Below are 15,769 nucleotides of genomic sequence, written 5' to 3' on the forward strand. Positions count from 1 at the left end.
TCCTTGGGGTTGTGTGGTTGCTTCCAACGTTAGTGACAATGTTGGGTGTCACTAACGTTGTCGACCACCCTTGCCTCTTGACGTTAGCTCCCACGTTAACCACGTTAACGTGGGAGTTAACGTGGCATTGTGCACTTAGGCCAACGTTAGTGACAATGTTGAATGTCACTAACGTTTGCTTCCTTTCCCCCTTTTAACGTTAGAGGCCACGTTAACTAAGTTAACATGGACTCTAACGTGGCCACTTATGAGCATTGGCCAACGTTAGTGATAATGTTAAGTGTCACTAACGTTGGGTCAAATTTTCTTCTTCACATTAGAGTTCACGTTAACTTAGTTAACGTGACTCTTATCGTGGGTAATGATGGCTTCGAGAGCATTATTGGCAGTCACTTTTCTCATTAACTTTGCAAGTTACCTCCCATTCCTTGCTTCCTTTGTTCCTGAAATCAGGCAATAGAGTGCATCAAAGTTCTAGTCCAAGTCATGGAAAATGCAACATACAATTTGTCACTAAACTCATGCAAAATCCTCATGAAATCATGTAAAATGCACAATGTATGCTTGAATCAAGGTGTAAGTGAATATCTACCCAAAACTAGCTTATTTCCTAAGAAAATGCATGAAACTATCCTAAAAATAGTAAAGAAAAGGTCAGTGAAACTGGCCAAAATGCCCTGGCATCAGAGACCCTCAAGGGAAGACCAAGTTCATCAAGAGAGGGGACCTCACTCCTGAAGCAAAGGGGTGGTTCGAAATTGTAAGGAGATCCATTCTCCCCGCCGAGAATAACTCAGAGGTGAATCTTAAGAGAGCAACAATGGTGCAATGTATACTCAAAGAGGGAGAGATCAAGGTTCATAAACTTATAGCCCAAGGCATTAGGAAGATGGCTGAGAAAAGTGATTCTGGAGGAAGGCTGGGCTACCCCAGCACTATTTTCCATCTGTGTGACAAGGCTGGGGTGGTGTTCGAGGATGAGAACCCCGAGTGGATAAAAGTGGGCATCCCAATTACTGTTCGACGGATGCATGCTGTTGCATCTCCCATACCTCAACGGAAACCAAGAAAGAGGCCAGCCCATCAAGTGGTAGAAGGACAAAACCTAGAGGAGCAAGCACCTTTAGACATGTACCAACTACAGGAAGCCATTGAGTGCTTATCTAGATAATACTTGGAAAATCAAGGGGCACAGAAAGAGCTGCAACTACAGTTGGTGGACCATCAAGAAGAATCACTCTCTAGATGGATGAATCAACAAGGAGGGTGGCAAAAGCAATTGATGGAGCAGCAATTGGAACAAGGGAAACAATGGGGTGAATCCTTCCACAGGATAGAGCAAAGGCAGGATCAACAACAAGAAGCCATCCAAAAGCTAATCAACATCCAAGCACATCAAGGTGCACACATACATGAAATGCATCGGAAACAATTGGAACAGGCAGAACTCTTTGACGAATACAGAGCATTTGCAGAGGGAGTTTACATGAACGAGACTGGACATCATGTAAACAGTCAAGCCAGGCTCGGGTACTTAGTTGGACAACTGCCTATACTGCATCCGGGAATCACAAGATATGAAGAAGTAAAGGATGAATTAGCGCGAGAAGAAAGAGAGAGGGTAGAAAAGAGTCATGAATCAGTAAGGAAGGCACTTGAGGAGTGGAAGAATGCCAGACTGGCACGGATACAAGGAAGCACAAGTGGACACAAAGAGGATAAACAAGAGGGAGAGCATGAGCACCCCCATGAGAAAAAGGTGGTGGAGTTCCCTCTTTGTCCCATCTTTTTCAAGTTTTAAATAAGGAAAATCATGTATGAAATAGAACATGTTTCCATGGTAGTTTAGGATTTTAAATTCTGCCTTTAAGCTTTCATTGCTTAGGTTTATGTTGTGCCAAGCTAACTGCTGCATTTTCACCCTGCTTTCTTGTATGCTTGTCCCTTTAAGTCAAATAAAAAGAGATGTTATGAAAGACTAGAGTGATGTTCAATTTGTGGAGTAAGTTCTTAAGCTTGTGGGGTAGTAATTACTTAGCTAAGTTGGTTCACCAACAAGGTAGGAAGGCAACTATCTGTCCTAAATCATATGCTTGAAACACACCCCATGAGACTAGCTAAATAACAAGATCCTAATAAGAAAAAGGGGAAAGAAAAATGAAAGTTGAGAAATAAAGAAAAAGAGTAAGAAATAAGGCTAGGCACCAAGGGTTGAATATTAAGGCATGTGTCTGTGGTGTTCCTGTGTAAGGGATCTACTTGGATGAATAAGCTCTCAGGGGTGCCTTATCACTTGGTAACTTGGGTTAACTAACCCGGGATTATCAGCTGAAAGTCCACTATCAAGAGTAACCCTTGCTACAGAGCACGTAGTAACCCAAAGAGATGCTGGACACCAAGGTCTCAAGAAGAAAAATAACAAACCATGTGCCTGTGGTGTGAATGTATGGGGAAAAGAGACTTGAGGGAGTAAGTCCTTAGGGGTGTCTTAACACCTAGCACCTTGAACCAACTGGTTCGGGAGTGCTGGCTGAAAGCTTATCTTAAAGAGTCACCCCCTTATAAAGCACCTAGTCTAAAGAACACAACCAAACCCTGAAAAGAAAAAGATACCAATAAATAAAAGTCTCATAGGGTTCAATCAAGTGAATAATCCATGGCATGGTAAAGGTCTGAAAGCCAATGAAGGAATGAACCTAAGTTGCTATGCATGAAACCCCATAAAACCAAGGACATGACTTCCACAATAATGACTCATTTCTCTTGTCATTTCATTCATCATTCTCATGTTTCAGTACTTGCTTAGGGACAAGCAAGCTTTAAGTTTGGTGTTGTGATGCCAGGGCATTTTGGCCAGTTTCACTGACCTTTTCTTTACTGTTTTAGGGTAGTTTCATGCATTTTCTTAGTAAATAAGCAAGTTTTGGGTAGATAATCACTTACATCTTGATTTAAGCAAACATTGTGAATTTCATGTGATCTTATGACAATTATGCATGAATTGAATGACAAATTGGATAATGCATGTCTCATAACTTGGATTAGAGCTTTGATGCACTTTATTTGCTTGATTTCAGGACAAAGGAAGCAAGGAAGAGCCACATTAGTAGTTACGTTAATCTAATTAACGTGACCACTAACGTGGAATGGGTATAAACTTGCAACATTAATGAGAAAAGTGATAGCCAATAACGCCTTCGAAACCATCATGGCCCATGTTAATTGCCACGTTAACTACGTTAACGTGGTAGTTAACATGGAGAGAAAGGGAGCTCCAGCATTAGTGGTAAAAGTGAATACCACTAATGCTCCAAATTGGCAATTAGCCACGTTAAGAGTCACGTTAACTCAATTAACGTGAACTCTAACGAGGAAAGAGAAGACAATGCCAATGTTAATGACACTCACCTTTGTCACTAACGTTGGACTAAGCCCAATTGGCCACGTTAAGAGTCACGTTAACTACATTAACGTGAACTCTAATGTGGGAGGAGCAAGGAATCGCCAACGTTAGTGACACTCACCTTTGTCACTAACGTTGGACTAAGCCACTATGAGCCACGTTAGTTGCCACGTTAATTGAATTAACGTGGAAGCTAACGTGGAGGAAAGAAATGATGAGCCAACGTTAGTGACACTCACCTTTGTCACTAACATTTGAGATGGCAATCACCACCATGTTAGTGGCCATGTTAAGACAATTAACGTGGGGCACTAACGTGAGAAGGGGCGTTTGGAGCATTAGTGACAAAGGTAAGTGTCACTAACGCTCTCGAGGCTAAGGCATACCCACGATAAGAGCCACATTAGTTATACTAATGTGGACTCTAACGTGAGAAAAGGGGCACTAAGAGCAACGTTATTGGCAAAGGTAAACGCCAATAACGCTTGCGATGGACCAAGAGGCAACGTTAGTGGTCACGTTAGTGCCACTAATATTGAAGTTAACGTGAACCATCTTGGGCTAGGAACGTTAGTGAAAAAGGTGACTGTCACTAACGTTCTCGAACCCACATTTTCACTGAACGTTAACGCCACTAACGTCCTAGCTAAAGTCCATGCCTACTTCACACTTTCTCTGCAAGTAAAGTTGAGCCCACTGAAGATTCCAAACTGCTTCAACTCAAGATCCAAAGGCCCATCTCCAAAGACTTGAAGAGCCAACTAGAAGATCAGAAGAGTAGTATATATAGGGGTAGTTTTGAACTAGAGAGAGTTTTGGAAAAGGGGGGCATTAGGAGAACTACTCTCTGTATAATTTTACTTTCTCTGCACTTTTAGTTTTACTTTGAGAATGTATTTTCCATCTTTGCTTTCCATTCCCAGAGCTATGAACAACTAAACCCCTTTCATTGGGATAGGGAGCTCTGTTGTAATTTGATGGATCAATAATAGTTTTCATTATTCTTCTTCTTTCTTTTCTCTTGATTTTACTAGAAAGCTTTAAATCTTCATCCAATTGGGTAGTTGTCTTGGAAAAGAAGCTATTCATACTTGGATCTCTTCGGAACCTTGGAAGAGGAATGAAGAGATCATGCTAGAAATGCTTTCTCATGTTGGACCAAATTGGGGTTTGGATGGATATAGTGACATATAATCCTACCAACACTTTGATTTGGGAATTCATGTGGTATAATCAGTGACCACACTTCATCTCTTCTCATGAGCAATTAGACCAAGGAATTGGCTATTGATCAAGGTTTCAGAGATTGAATTACCAAGGAATTGGGATCCAATCACTTAAGATTGCCAAGTAGATCAACGAATGCATTGATTGAGGAAGAGATGAAAATGAACTTGATCCAGAGAATACAACATCTCCTGAGCCCAATGAACTCCCCACTTCTGATCTTACCCATTCTCTTTACTTTCTGCCATTCACTTTTATGTTCATTTCCCCAAATTCCTATTTAAGATTCTGCAATTTACTTTCTGCCATTTACATTCTGCTCTTTAATTCCAGTATTTACATTTCCTGTTATTTACTTTCCTTCCATTTAATTTCTTGCAATTCTCAAATCAAATTCAACTTAGCTCAACTAGAAAATTCCTCCAATTAAAGTTGCTTGACCAATCAATCCCTGTGGGATTCGACCTCACTCTATTGTGAGTTTTTACTTGATGACAATTCGGTATACTTGCCGAGGGAAAATTGTTGAGAGACAAGTTTCCGTGCATCAAGTTTATGGCGCAACGTCTTTAAAGCCATGAGTTACCCCAATGAATCCATAGGAGAAGGCATGATGGTAGACACCATGGAACAGATAGTTCAAGGAGTTTTGGAAGAAGAGCAATGTGAAGGAGCTATGGAGCTGGAACAACCAACATCAAATGAAGAACTACCACAAGAAACCAGGAAGAATTCAATCATGCCAACCACCACAAACAACAAAGATGCAGAGGCACCAAAACTAGAGCTGAAAACCTTACCACCCAGCTTGAAATATGCATATTTGGGTGCCAACAACACTCACCCAGTGATCATAAATTCAAGTCTGAGTAAGGAACAATAAGAAGAGCTTATCCAAGTGCTGAGACAACACAAAGATGCCATAGGCTGGATACTTGCAGATTTAAAAGGGAATAGTCCTTCAATGTGCATGCATAAAATCCTACATGAAAAAGATGCCAAACCTCCAAGGCAACAACAAAGGAGGCTGAACCCAATAATGAATGAAGTGGTTCAGAAAGAGGTGTTAAAATTGTGACAAGCAGGGGTGATCTACCCCATCTCAGACAGCCCTTGGGTAAGCCCGGTGCAAGTAGTCCCTAAGAAGGGAGGGATCACTGTTGTGGCAAATGAGAAGAATGAATTGATACCCACAAGGACAGTGACCGGATGGCGCATGTGCATTGACTACCGGAAACTCAATGAAGCCACCCAGAAAGATCATTTTTCCCTACCTTTCATGGACCAGATGCTTGAAAGATTGACAGGACACGAGTATTATTGCTTCCTGGATGGGTATTCAGGCTACAACCAAATTGTTGTAGACCTCAAGGATCAGGAAAAAAGTTCATGTACTTGTCCATATGGTAATTTTGCTTATAGGAGAATGCCCTTTGGATTGTGCAATGCACCTACAACATTCCAAAGGTGCATGCTCTCCATTTTTTTAGACATGATTGAGAAGTTCATAGAAGTATTCATGGACGACTTTTCTGTGTTTGGAAACTCATATTCTGATTGCCTATGCCATCTTGCTCTTATGCTAAAAAGGTGCCAAGAAACTAACCTGGTTTTGAACTGGGAGAAGTGTCATTTTATGGTAACTGAAGGGGTGGTTCTTGGTCACAAGATTTCAAAAAATGGCATAGAAGTGGACAAGGCAAAAGTGGAAGTAATTGAGAAATTACCTCCACCTTGCAATTTCAAAGCAATCAGAAGCTTTTTGGGACACGCTGAGTTCTATAGGAGGTTTATCAAAGACTTTTCAAAAATTGCAAAACCTCTTAGCAACCTACTTATCTCAAATACACCATTTGTTTTTGATAGAGATTGCATGGTAGCCTTTGATGAGCTTAAGAAGAGACTCTCCTCTGCACCTATTATAGCACCACCTAGCTGGGATCTTCCCTTTGAACTAATGTGTGATGCATCTAATTTTGCTATTGGTGTTGTTCTAGGACAGAGGAAAGATAAGCTAGTACATGTTATTTACTATGCTAGCAAGGTCCTTAATGAGAATCAAAGGAACTATACCACCACGGAGAAAGAACTTTTAGCCATAGTCTTTGCTTTTGATAAGTTTAGATCATATCTTATTGGCTCGAAAGTAATTATGTTCACTGATCATGCAGCACTCAAATACTTGCTTACCAAACAAGAATCTAAGCCCAAATTAATAAGATGGATTCTGCTACTCCAAGAATTTGACATTGAGATTAAAAATAGGAGTGGAGCAGAGAACAAGGTAGTTGACCATCTCTCAAGGATCCCACAAGAAGAAAAAATGCATCAAGTAGCAGTAAATGAAAGCTTTCCTGATGAGCAATTGATGATGATTCAAGTAGCCCCTTGGTTTACAGACATAGCTAACTTCAAGGCTATTGGGGAACTACCAACCAACATCAACAAACACATTAGGAGAAAGTTAATCAAGGATGCCAAACACTACATCTGGGATGACCCCTATTTGTTCAAGAAGTGTGCTGATGGAATCTTGAGAAGGTGTATATCCTATGAACAAGCGCAGGAAGTGTTGTGGCAGTGCCATGGATTCGTATATGGAGTCACTTCAGTGGAGAAAGAACAGCAGCAAAAGTGCTTCAATCTAGATTTTACTGGGCAACAATGTTTAAAGATGCTAAGGAATTGGTGTCAAGATGTGATGAGTGCCAAAGAGCTGGTAATCTAACCAAGAGAAATGAGATGCCACAGCAATTCATACTAGAGTTGGAACTATTTGATGTATAGGGGATTGACTTTATGGGACCCTTCCCAACCTCCTACTCAAATAGCTACATATTTGTGATAAGCTTCTTGAAAAGGAACATCTTCAGCAGATTTGGAGTTCCTAGAGCTCTCATTAGTGATGGAGGGACACACTTCTGCAACAAACAACTTGAGACACTCCTTCTCAGGTATGGAGTCAAGCACAAGGTGGCAACCCCATACCACCCACAGACCAACGGACAAGCTAAAATTTTCAAAAGAGAGCTAAAACGAATCCTTGAAAAAACTGTTGGAAGCTCAAGAAAGGATTGGTCTAAGAAGCTGGATGATGTACTATGGGCCTATAGGACAGCCTACAAGACACCCATTGGGATGTCTACATACCAACTGGTATATGGTAAGGCTTGTCACTTACTAGTTGAACTTGAGTATAGAGCATTTTGGGCTGTAAAAATGCTAAACTATGATGAGCAAGTTGCTAGAGAAAGAAGATTGATGCAACTCAATGAGCTGAAAGAATTTAGAAATCAAGCATATGAGAATGCAAAAATCTACAAAGAGAACACAAAAAGGTGGCATGATCAAAAGATAGCAAGAAAGGAGTTCACTGAAGGACAAAAAGAGCTACTCTACAATTCAAGGCTCAAGTTCTTCCCTGGGAAACTTAAGTCTCGATGGTCAGGACCATTCACCATACTCAAGGTGTTTCCCTATGGTCATGCAGAGTTCATGAAGAACAAGACTCAGAGAACCTTTACTATCAATGGCCATAGACTCAAACACTACTTGGAAGGCTCCTTAGAGGAGCAGAGAGTGAGCTACAAGCTTAACTAAAAATGGAAGAGTGTCAAGCTAGTGACAATAAAGAAGCGCTAGTTGGGAGGCACCCCAACACTTTATCCTTTTTGATTTATTGCTTTTCCTAGAAGTAGTTTAACATTTATTTCTTTAGATAGTTTAAGTTTCAGTCTCACATTTGAGTTACATTACCAATTAGATTTAGGTTGCAATAGTAGGTGAGGAAGTTTGATACTAGCTTTGGTAGTTGATTACTCTTACGTTCTTTTGTTTTTTTGGGATTGCAACTTGATGAATGCATAACTAATGATGAGTAAATGGGGTGAGAACTAGCTAAAATGCTAAGTTTGGTGTTGTCATTCACCCACTTAATCTAGGCTTACAACCATTCTAATAGCTTAATTTTTAAAAGTATGCCCAGAGATTAAGTTTAGTGTGGCCACCACCAAGGATCACCTAGCTAGCCCAAGTTTACCCAATTCGAAAGCACTTAAAGTTTTGGGCAAGAACATGAACATGATTTAATGTGTTTAGAGGAGGTTGGAATCAAAAGAAAATGAAAAGATTGGAGTTATTTCATCTTTATGAACACATTAAATACACAATGATGGAACCAATTTATTAAGATACTAAAGGATTAAGTTTGGTGTCCAAAGGGACACCCATCAGTTGCAATCCGAATTACTCATGATAAGAAGGAAAGTGAAGGATTCTCTTGTCATTACTAAGGGGTTTCAGTTTCAATTTCAGGAGAAAAGATGGGACCCACATGGTGAACAACTCACAAAGCAAGGAAGTCAAAGTGTACTTACACTTTGGAACTCAACACATGCAGAAGGTATAATGAGATAAGAGTTGGCGCCTCTTCCCACGCTAGGCACCACTCCCCAAGTGAAAAAATATTTAACCCTTTCTATTTCCCACCTTTCGTATCACACCATTCACCCATTATAAAAGCCCCACTGTAACGTCCCGTCCAGCAAAATACCTTGCTTAAGTCAGGGTATTTCCACTAGAAAGAACATTACGTAATCTTCTCTAGTATTAACTACTTAATTATCGAGCCTTTGTATCGAGTTCGCGTTTCAGTTTTAAGAAAATGCCAGAAAATTTTGTTTTTTTTTTATTCATTAATGTCATAATTCAAACATTCACAAATAATAATAATCACATAAATATTATTGATAATAATTCTTATACAAAAGAGACCAAATAAAACTCAAATACAATATACTAAACCTACCCCTCTATGTAAAATAAAATCTCAAAGGACAAGAGCGAGGGAATTCTTTGAAAGCAATTAAAACCATAAAGAAAGCCTACAGATCGCTCGCAGCTTCAAATTGCGTCTTCAAACCTGTCGCTGAAAGGGTGGAAAATTTGGGGGTGAGAACCAAACCACATGTTCTCAGTAGAGGTCGAGAATGCCGTGAAAGTAAAGAATAAAGCGCAAATAGTTAATTTCATTTACAGACATTGAAAAGAAAACTACTTTCATTCGCAGTATTCATCGCTCGCCTTATATAAACTTCTTTTGAAAACCAATGGCTCAACTTTCAAAAAATCTAAAACCTTCTTTAGAAGCATCAATTAATTATCCAAAATCAAATACCCATATTTTACATTATACGTCTTAAAAGTTTTCCTAGACTGTATGAATGACTAATTTGTTCCAAGCATAGTTTCATTAAGTTTATGCTGAACCAGCTCAATCTTTCATACTTTACTAAACCTCAAACACAAACCAATCACGGCCTTAGGCCCAATCAATTCAATCAACACCCAATTCACTACAACCCAGCCAATCAGATACAACCACAAGTAAAGAGATTCAAACACAATCAAGAGCAATTACATCAAGTATAGCAATTAGCAGTTAAACAGAATTATTCACATAGGCAAACCAATTACAGTATACAAACCCAAACAATGTCACATAGATGCATATGATGCATGCCTGTCCTACTGGCCATGAGCTCACGCGTCGGTTATGTTGCCAGACCCGACTCGGATAAGCGGGATTAGACCACCATCCTTATCCGTAGGTTCCATAGACAAGCGGGAATTAAACCACCATCCTTGCCCGGAACACGCAAGAGGGATTAAACCACCGTCCTTGCCTCCACAGTAAGCGGGATTAAATCACCATCCTTACTGGGTACATAAAACAATATGCAAGCGGGATCACACCACCGTCCTTGCTGAACAATTTATCAATATGTGAGCAAGATAAAACCACCGTCCTCACTGCAGGCGGGACAAAACCACCATCCCTGCACAATGGTTTACGCACTGAGCAAGCGGGACTAGACCCACGCCCTTGCCAACAATCTCATAAATCAAATATTCTTTTCTTAAAAGCATCATTGAAGTTATTATTATTAAATAAGCCTTGAATATTTATTTTGATTAAGAATTGAAGTTATTATTATTAAATAAGCCTTGAATATTTATTTTGATTAAGTCCTTATATTTTTTATAAAAATTTGGACATAATCTCCTTTAAAAATAGGACTTATCCACCCTGACGGGTTCCTTCTTTCTCAACAATTCATCAGCTTCTTTCAGCATTTGCCACAGCCATATATTCTCAACAACATTTGATAATAGAAAATCTATTTCTTAAATTCCATATCCAAAATAATTACCAACACAACTTGACAGCCTGATTTCCATTTTATTTTTAAAATATCAAATGAATTTGGAATGTGCAAAATTTATATCCATGCGACCGTCTCGGATTAAACTTTCTATTAAATCAAAAATCATAATTTTTCGTTGTCTCTAGCTTCGGGAATATAAGCAAAACCGTGACTGTTCTGCAGTATTTTAAATCCAAAAGACAGCAGCACCATACAATATTTGAAATTTCATATAAAATCGAAATTAAATCCAACCACCTTCAAAATTAATGTGGTTAAACATAACTCATCCATATTTCTTTCTAAATTGGTTCCAGGGTCATACCAATTTTAATGAAAGAGTTACGTAGCTTGGAAGTTAGGTAATTTTCTGCAGAATTCTGTTCTACAAATCATTGAACACAATCTCTTCCAAGTCCCATAACTCACTTGTTAAAACATGGAAAATCCTGAAATTTAAATCACATATACTAAACATACTTAATTTTCACCTCCAATTGGTTGCATCTCAATATCTATCCAGGATCAAAAGTTATAAACTCCCAAATTTACTAATTTAAGAAAACAGAATCTGGCTTTTTCTGCATAATGTATCATCCTTCAAAAATTCATATCTTTAAAACTACAAGTCTAATTGTTCTGAAATTTTACGGCATTAAAATAATAGGAATAAAGTTTTATTTAAAATTGGTTCTATTTCAAAATTCATACTACAGAATTTCCAATAGAGGAATCAAGTTGCTGCTGTGTTAAACGTTCTGCAGAAAAACCAGTTTTGACATACATGATTCAATAATTCACCATAAATCATAAACTTAGTGAAAAAGTCTCAAATTCAGCAGTCCAGTTCCCTATATCCCCAAGCTCAATCCAGACTTGGTCCCACACAATTCCGATAATCACAGAAATAGTTATAGTTTTTCAAAGTTTCCGGCTTCCTTTAAAAATAATGCAGAAAATCAAGTTTTACATTTTAACATTGAAAAATCATAACTAGTTCTATAATTAATTCAAACTTCTCAAAATTGAGTCCCAACAACAAATTTTATTATACTTTACTCAGCCTTTGCTCTTATATCATTTCGATTATCGTTGAATAACTGATTCACTTCCAAAGTCACCTTTTAATTTCAAAAATCAGTTTTTCAGCAATCTATTTAGTATTCAAAATCCAACCCTTCAAAACCCCTCAAAACCAATCCCAAATCAACCACCAACCAAGTTCATTAACATTACAATATACCAAATAACAACTCAACGGCAACAAATCCAACATAACCTATTAAAATTCAGAAATTATCAACAATTAGTCATCAAGCAATTCCCAATCCACATAATCAATCAAAATCACAAATCAACAATTCCAAATCACAATCTCAACCATTCCAATCACACTTTCAGCCACAATTCAATAATTACATAATCAATCAATTACTCACAGCTATTAAATCTATTTGCAGTTATTCAATAAACCTTGTAGGCATTCCTAAATTAAAATCATTTTAAACCCCCTACCTCGATGTCGCAATCGCATAGTTTAACGCAACAATCCCTGCTTAGTCTAAACTGGCAACTGCAGCGGCAATTTCAACGAAACCGAGACGGCGGCAGCAGCATCAGTTCTGGTTACGCTCGCAGCAACGGCAATTTCGGCTATTTCAGCATAACACCATAATACTAAAACAGAGATATTGGCTATCAAAATTAAAATAAGAACATAATAGAGAAACAAAATACCAAATAGAACAAGAGCAAGAGCATTACAGGGTTAGGAATAGAGGTTCAATGTCAAAACGAAGAGGATGGTGCAGCCGCTTCTCTCCCCCGGTGACAAGTTCCAGCTGTAACGATTCCAACAACTATAGTGTACTCAGGAACATTAAAGATAGGGACAAGGTCATTCTAAAGCAACAAAAGATTCATAGACAGTGACTCCGGTAACTAGGAAACAACGAACTCACCCATATGAACAGCAGCAACCAAGGTCTCCGGCGACGGCGGCGGAAGAGGAACGACTCCTCCTCTGTTGCGTCACTCTCAATGGCAGCGGCAGCAAACCCTGATGGCAACGGGAATAGGGAGCGACAATGATGAAGGCTCGATGAAGATAGCGAGGCACGATGGTGCAGGTCAGCATCTTCTCTTCGCGTCTCACCCTCAGTGAACAGCAACGGCGATACACAAACAAGGCAACGGGGCGTGGCTCGACGGCAGCTCCTTCCTCTCCTCCGTGGGTCACGTTCGCCTCTCCCTTTCTTCTCTGCGACAGCAGCTCGGCAGCGGCGCCAAGCTCCATAACGTTGTTCCTCCCCCTCTCTTCTTCTCCCTCGTCCTCTGTCTCCCTTCCTGTTCTCCGTTTTCCCCCATCTTCCCTCTTTCCCCTTCCTTTCTTTTCCCTTTCTGTTTTCCCCCCTCGAGCTCCCTTGTTTCCTTTCTTTCCCATTCTGCTTGTGCGTGTGTTTTGTGAATTTAGGGTAGAATTAGGTTTTTAATTAGGAATTTAAGGTTAAGGTATAATGTATATGAGTAATATAACAACCTTTATAAAATATTTGAGATAGAATAACAATTTAAGATTCAAATATAATACCATAAAAATTACTTCATAAAAATTACTTTCAAAACGCATAAGATTTTATTTATCAGCATATCAATGAGCTCAAACAATTATTTTTAATTTAAATTATAAAATAAGCATACTAATCACATTTTTATAAAATATAGTTTAAACTCAATACTAATTATTCAAATTAAATGATATAACTTTTTATTATTTTTCTATTGCCGAAACTTTAATTTCAATTTACAAAATATCTAATTATAATATAATTACTTAAACTTTAAGTATTTATAAAAATCTATTTAATCATTCCTAATAAATTAATCTCTAAAACTCAAACTAATAAAATAAACCATAATTTATTCATAATAGAAATTACTTAAATTAAATTATATAATACTTCTATTTACTAAATTTTATTTCCAAAGCATATGAAATAACCAATTATAAAAATTACATAAGAATATTAATCAACTTAAACTCCAAATATTAATAAAACTAATTTAATTACTCTTAATTAATTAATTTATAAAATAAGATATCAAATTAATAAAATAAATCATAACCTTTTCAGAATAAAAGTTACTTAAATTAAATTATACAATTCTTTCTTATTTTTCAATTACTAAAATTATACAAAATATTCTATTATAATAAGATTACTTAAAAATATTAATTGATTCGAAATAAAACTATCTCTGAATCTATTTATTTATTTCTAACAAAATAATTTTCTAAAATTATAAAGTTTAAACTTAATAAGATAAAATCATAATTTATTTATAATTAGATTTTCAAAAATGCAGGATGTTACACCCACCTTCCCAACTCTTCTCCCACTTCAAAACCCCAATCACACACGAGGAGAATCCATACACCCTTCTTTTTCCTTCCTCTTTTCACCTTCTACTATCTGTCCCACCTTACCTTCTTCTTTTTTCTCTTGATTAGGACAATCAAGTCCTAAGTTTGGTGTTGGAGCAAAACTTTGTTTTGCTTGCCATCTCTTGCAAACACCCCAATTTTTTACAACCTCAAACACACTCTCTCAACCTAATGGCACCACCAAAAAGCTCAGCCTCAGAGAAAGGAAAAACCAAGGAACCAACATCTGGATTCTCAAGCTCTTTCAATGACTACAAGTTCCTCTCCGCATTCAACCAAAATCAATTCTATGGTTGGGTGAGTGAAAAGGAGATTATTCCAGAAGTTGGGTTCTAACTAGGGAGGAACGAGCACCCTAAAATCAATATTGAAATCAATAGCAGGGGTTGGTCACTCCTATGCAACCCACCAAGGAAGGTGGTAGAGAGCTTGGTGAGGGAGTTTTATGTTAATGTTGTGCCTCAACCAGGACAACACTATGGCTACATTAGCTATGTGAGGGGGAAGTCCATTGACTATAGCCCCTCCAGCATAGAGAGGATGCTAATAGTGAAAAGGACAAGCTCCACCTGGAGCTATGAAGAAAGAATGAAGCAGCAAGACCCTGGGTTTGATGAGATCCTGAACAAGATCTGTGTGCTGAATGTGCATTGGATAAATGATAAGGATGGGATACCCAACGAATTGAGAAGAAGGGATCTGAGCCCCCAAGCTAGGGGGTGGCTGGAATTTGTAAGGAGGTCCCTAATCCCCACATCCAAGACTTCAGAGGTGACCAAGGAGAGAGCTGTGCTCATATACAGCATCATGAAAGGTGAGAATGTCAATGTGGGGGAGATGATTGCCAACAACATCAACAAAGTGCTGAAAAGCACTAGTAACAACACAATGTTGGCATTCCCCAGTATCATACAGAGGTTATGTGATGAAGCTGGAGTTGAAAAGATCAAGATGAAGGTGGCTCCTCCCCTTCCAAGAAGAAGGACAAAGGAAAGGGGCCATGAACTGAAGATGAAGCTGCTCAAGGTTGTTGAGTCCTATGGCTGACACTTTCTAATTTCTGAAATCCTGTTTTAAGCTTTTGTTCGATTTACTTTTGGAATAAATAATCATGCTAGGATAGTTTATGTTTTCTGCTTAGTTTTATTTCATGTTTGAAGTCCTTATGAGTCCTCTAGTTTACAAGAATGAAAATGCCATGTATTTCAAGTCTTCATTTCAACATAAATAAAGGTAGAGCTTGTCTCCATAAGAGTTACTGTGAGTTGTGCAAAAAAGAGTAAGAGAAACCACAGTGAAGATAGATTATCAAACAAACTAAGAAATAAGAAACTAAGTATAGAAACTTGAATGAACTCAAAAGAAAATGAGTCATGGAAAGCAACTAGTCTTAGAAGGTATAACAAGAGAAGGTTAAGGGGTGTTCCTTGAATATCTATAGAACCAAGAAGTAGTGAGCAATAAAGATCCAACGCTCTGAGCATCAAC

At 38.2% G+C, this 15,769-nt stretch overlaps 1 protein-coding gene across 1 annotated transcript; it reads right to left on the minus strand.

Moving 5' to 3' along the window:
* Positions 1-12,604: 12,604 nt before the first annotated feature.
* Positions 12,605-13,279, minus strand: LOC148553596 (uncharacterized). The gene is made up of 2 exons (XM_088494842.1): positions 12,798-13,279; positions 12,605-12,695 (listed from the first exon to the last, which is right to left on the minus strand). The coding sequence occupies exons 1-2, from the start codon at positions 13,277-13,279 to the stop codon at positions 12,605-12,607; spliced, it is 573 nt and encodes a 190-aa protein (XP_088350968.1).
* Positions 13,280-15,769: the final 2,490 nt, after the last annotated feature.

The sequence above is a fragment of the Arachis ipaensis genome, chromosome B7 (genome assembly GCF_059453495.1).
Source record: "Arachis ipaensis isolate K30076 ecotype BB chromosome B7, ASM5945349v1, whole genome shotgun sequence".
Lineage (NCBI taxonomy): Eukaryota > Viridiplantae > Streptophyta > Magnoliopsida > Fabales > Fabaceae > Arachis > Arachis ipaensis.

Coding starts and splice junctions, on each gene's coding strand:
- LOC148553596 (XM_088494842.1), bottom strand. CDS start 13,279: ATGGGAAAGAAAGGAAACAAGGGAGCTCGAGGGGGGAAAACAGAAAGG. Junction 12,696..12,797: donor GGTTGCTGCTGTTCATATGG/GTGAGTTCGTTG, acceptor AGTACACTATAG/TTGTTGGAATCGTTACAGCT.